The 3,584-nt window shown below is 27.3% G+C and overlaps 1 protein-coding gene across 1 annotated transcript in view; it reads right to left on the bottom strand.

Annotated features, from left to right (window-relative positions):
• Positions 1-1,422: 1,422 nt before the first annotated feature.
• LOC101506278 (probable jasmonic acid carboxyl methyltransferase 2) overlaps positions 1,423-3,584 on the bottom strand; it is an 11,662-nt gene continuing 9,500 nt past the window's right edge. The window contains exon 4 of the mRNA XM_004493278.4: positions 1,423-1,999. Coding sequence (XP_004493335.2) covers positions 1,634-1,999 — 366 coding nt within the window. The 3' untranslated portion in view covers positions 1,423-1,633. The remainder of the gene's footprint in view (positions 2,000-3,584) is intronic.

Raw genomic sequence — 3,584 nt, 5'->3', positions numbered from 1 at the left:
CATTAAAAATTAAAAAAATATATTGATTTTTTTTTTTATTAAAAAAATGATGTGGTAAGTCGCCATTTGAAACTTGGGCTTCTTTAAGGAAGTCGCCATTGCAAATGACGACTTATAACTTAAAAAAGAAAAAGAGTATTTTGGTATATTTTTTTTTTAAAGGGGATAGTTTAGTATTTTTTTTTTCAAAAAAGGGTTTTTGAAAAAGAAAAGAAAACTAAATTTTAAGGAAATCTTATAACAAAAAGCAAATCACAAGTTAAAACAAAAACTTATGTTTTACAAGTATTTGGGTACATGTATAAACATTAATTAACCCATTATATAATTATATAAGTTATATATTTATTGTTGTAAGATTTTTTTCTCGTCAAATCAATATAATAATGAACCTCACACATATAAAATATAGAAAAGAGATATATCATGGATTCAAACCAGTGATTTCACAAATAAATATAGTTATATTTTATTTTGTACTATTAAATTTCAAAATCCATTTTCTATTCGCAAGGAGAATATGAGACTCTCGAGTTTATGTGACACTTCTTAGTTTAATTTTTCTAGAACAAAAATATTTTGGAAAACTCGATTTTTTTTTTAAAACACAAATTTCAAATTTTTTTAGATACATTTATATTCCAAAATACTTAAAACTTTTAAAAAACTTAAAAAATATTTTTTGGTCAAAAAATTTGAATTTTCTAAAATGCATGTTCTAAAAAATAGATAATTCGTATAAAATTAATGTGGAAGTAAGAGTATATATACATATAGAGTTAGATGATAAAAGTTTTCTTCCTAGCCGATACCTACGATAATGGGTTGTCACATAAGAACTTATTGGGCTTTGTTTGTGCAAACATCTTTAAGTTACTTTGATATCTCTTAGAAGTTTTTTCCTTTTCACCCGCCATCTATACCTTTTACCTCTACTATATTTAAGATATTTTTTTTATTTTATATAAAAAGAGTTTTTTTTTTTCATTTAGACATTTATTGATACTATTAATATTTCGATAAATAATTTTTTCAGGTGAATATCACTATAATATTTATTAAAGTTGACTCTGTAATACTATATATATATATATATATATATATATATATATTTGTTTTTGTATTTAGCATTATCAAAACTCTTTAGATATCAAGTTGTATAATTAAAAAACTAAATATAAAAAAGCTATAGTAAAAAGATTTATTTGATATTAATATATAAAAAAAGATTTATTTGTGCTCATATGTCAAATTATATAATGAGCTAGTAAGTCGTTAAATCTTGTGAATTTTAATGTAAAGAACTAAATTATTTAATATATACGAAATCAAAATGAAATCTAAAAAACACAAAAACAAAGTTACAAATATAATTTAGCTAATTATTAATTAAAATGAGTATAATTCATACTCATTTACTAACAAAAATACAAAAACAAATATGCACATTCTAATGATCTCACGTTGAAACCTTTGTAATTATATCATATATATTCACTAACACAACATTTTCACTTCGACCAATATTTACCTAACCAAGTACCTTTATTTTTATTTATTGTTGATGTAGTTAAAAATATATTTATTTGTTATTCTAATTTATATTAATGTTATAATATTGACTCCACCTTTTTCAAGAGTTTTTAGTCATGAATAACACTATATTCATCAAATCTGGTGACTTTAACTCAATAAATAGTTGAATTAGTTTTGCAAACCTTGAAAACAATTCGTCCATGATATTTTCACCAAACTCAGCTATTAAAAGAGATTCGAGTAGAGCTCTATGGTATTTAGATATGAATACTCCTCTCATTTTTCTATCAACAACATAATCATTCATATCTTCTTGTAGGTTTGCATCCCAACCTATTTTAAAAGTCCTCAATGTTTTGATGATAAAAGATCCTTCTGCCTTAATAATTTGTTCGACTTCCTCTATAGTAGGATGATATATAGGTATATTAAACAAGTCCAGTTTGGCTTCTTCAACTAAACCCTGCCAATAATTAAAAGGAATTCTTATAACAAAAAGCAAAATTTAATTTTCATTTGGGTACATGTATAACAATTAGGTCCATTATATGATATAAATTACATAAAAGTTCGTATGTATCTTGAGTTTGATTGAATATCAGTACATCTAACACAAAATCATCATAAAGTTTAAATTATTTTAATATTAATTAAATATAAAACAATGACATAACTTCCCATGATTGATTGATTATTGAATACCATACCACACCCAACTAAACTCCAATGTTTGAAGGTACAATAAACAATTTAGTTATAGTTGTATTTTCTTATTGGTCTAATGAATCTAACAACAAAAATCATATTCATTAAATGCGGATAAAAAAAGTATTGTAAGTTCGAACTTGCATTTCAATATATACTTTACCACCTAAACTACACTTATGAGATAAGTATAACTTTATTCTATCATTTATATCATTAAATTTCAAAGTGTAAAAGTAAAAGTATTATAGCATGCGATGACACTACTTTTTCTAGTAGAAAAGAGATCTTAGGTTGTGAAGTAAGTAAAACATGAGTAAAAATTATTACAATAAGAGTTCAAACTTTGAGTTTTCACTAATAATTCACGTCTCTTTATTGAACGACTCATAGGTTAAAAGTGAAACTAAAGTGTATATTATTTTCAATGTTAGATAATATTATTATATATAAGTAGTAAGGGTATTTTAGACAATTCTATTCTTTTATAATATACTCATTGTAACTCTATTAACTTCAGTTTGGTTCATTATATGTTATGAAACCCTAGAGTGGTTGTTTCTCTTCTTCCTCTTTCTTCCTATTTTCATTGTTAACATGGTATCAAAGAGCTTTAGTTGATTTTGGAATCTACCGTAGAGAAGAGAGAGATTATTTTGATAGGAAAGACAACCACCAAAAGAGAAAAGAAAAGAGTAACCCTATTCCCGATTTTGTTAAATCAGACATACAAAAACATCGATTACGCATTCGTTAACCGTTGGATCGGGCTGATGTTTGGACAGCAGGTTCGCATCATTCAGGTCTTCGTCTTCAACGGTCGGATCGACGAAACGACGTCTGTAGGGGTAGAAATCGGGCTCCAACAGCACCAGATTATCCCTAATTTATTTTGTCTCAGTGATTGTATTTGTCGTATTTTCCTGTCATTATTTGTTATGGCTAATGCTAAGGATGATTCTCTTCAAGCACATTGTCCGAAATTGGGGAGAACACATAAGAAGAATTTTAGGGGGTCATCGTCCAATATTGTTGCTTCTGCTCCTTCTACCATTGGCTCTAGTTCTGGTTTTGTATACTCATCTGAGACTGCTTCCCAAATATTTGATACTGCAGAACAACTTCAAAAAAATCTTCTTGCCACTCAATCACATGCCATGTCTACCACCTCTTCTAAAGGTTTGAACTCCTCTGGTATGTCAGATATATCTCCTTCCATATGGATTCTTGATTCGGGAGCATCTCATCATATGACATACGATGATAAATCTTTTGTGTCCGTGTAACTTGTCTCGTCTGTGTCGGTTATGACTGCTGATGGCACTCCTATGCCACTAGCAGGC

The sequence above is a fragment of the Cicer arietinum genome, chromosome 3, assembly GCF_000331145.2.
Source record: "Cicer arietinum cultivar CDC Frontier isolate Library 1 chromosome 3, Cicar.CDCFrontier_v2.0, whole genome shotgun sequence".
In the NCBI taxonomy this organism is placed as follows: Eukaryota; Viridiplantae; Streptophyta; class Magnoliopsida; order Fabales; family Fabaceae; genus Cicer; species Cicer arietinum.
This window is presented reverse-complemented; position numbering and strand designations above follow the sequence as displayed.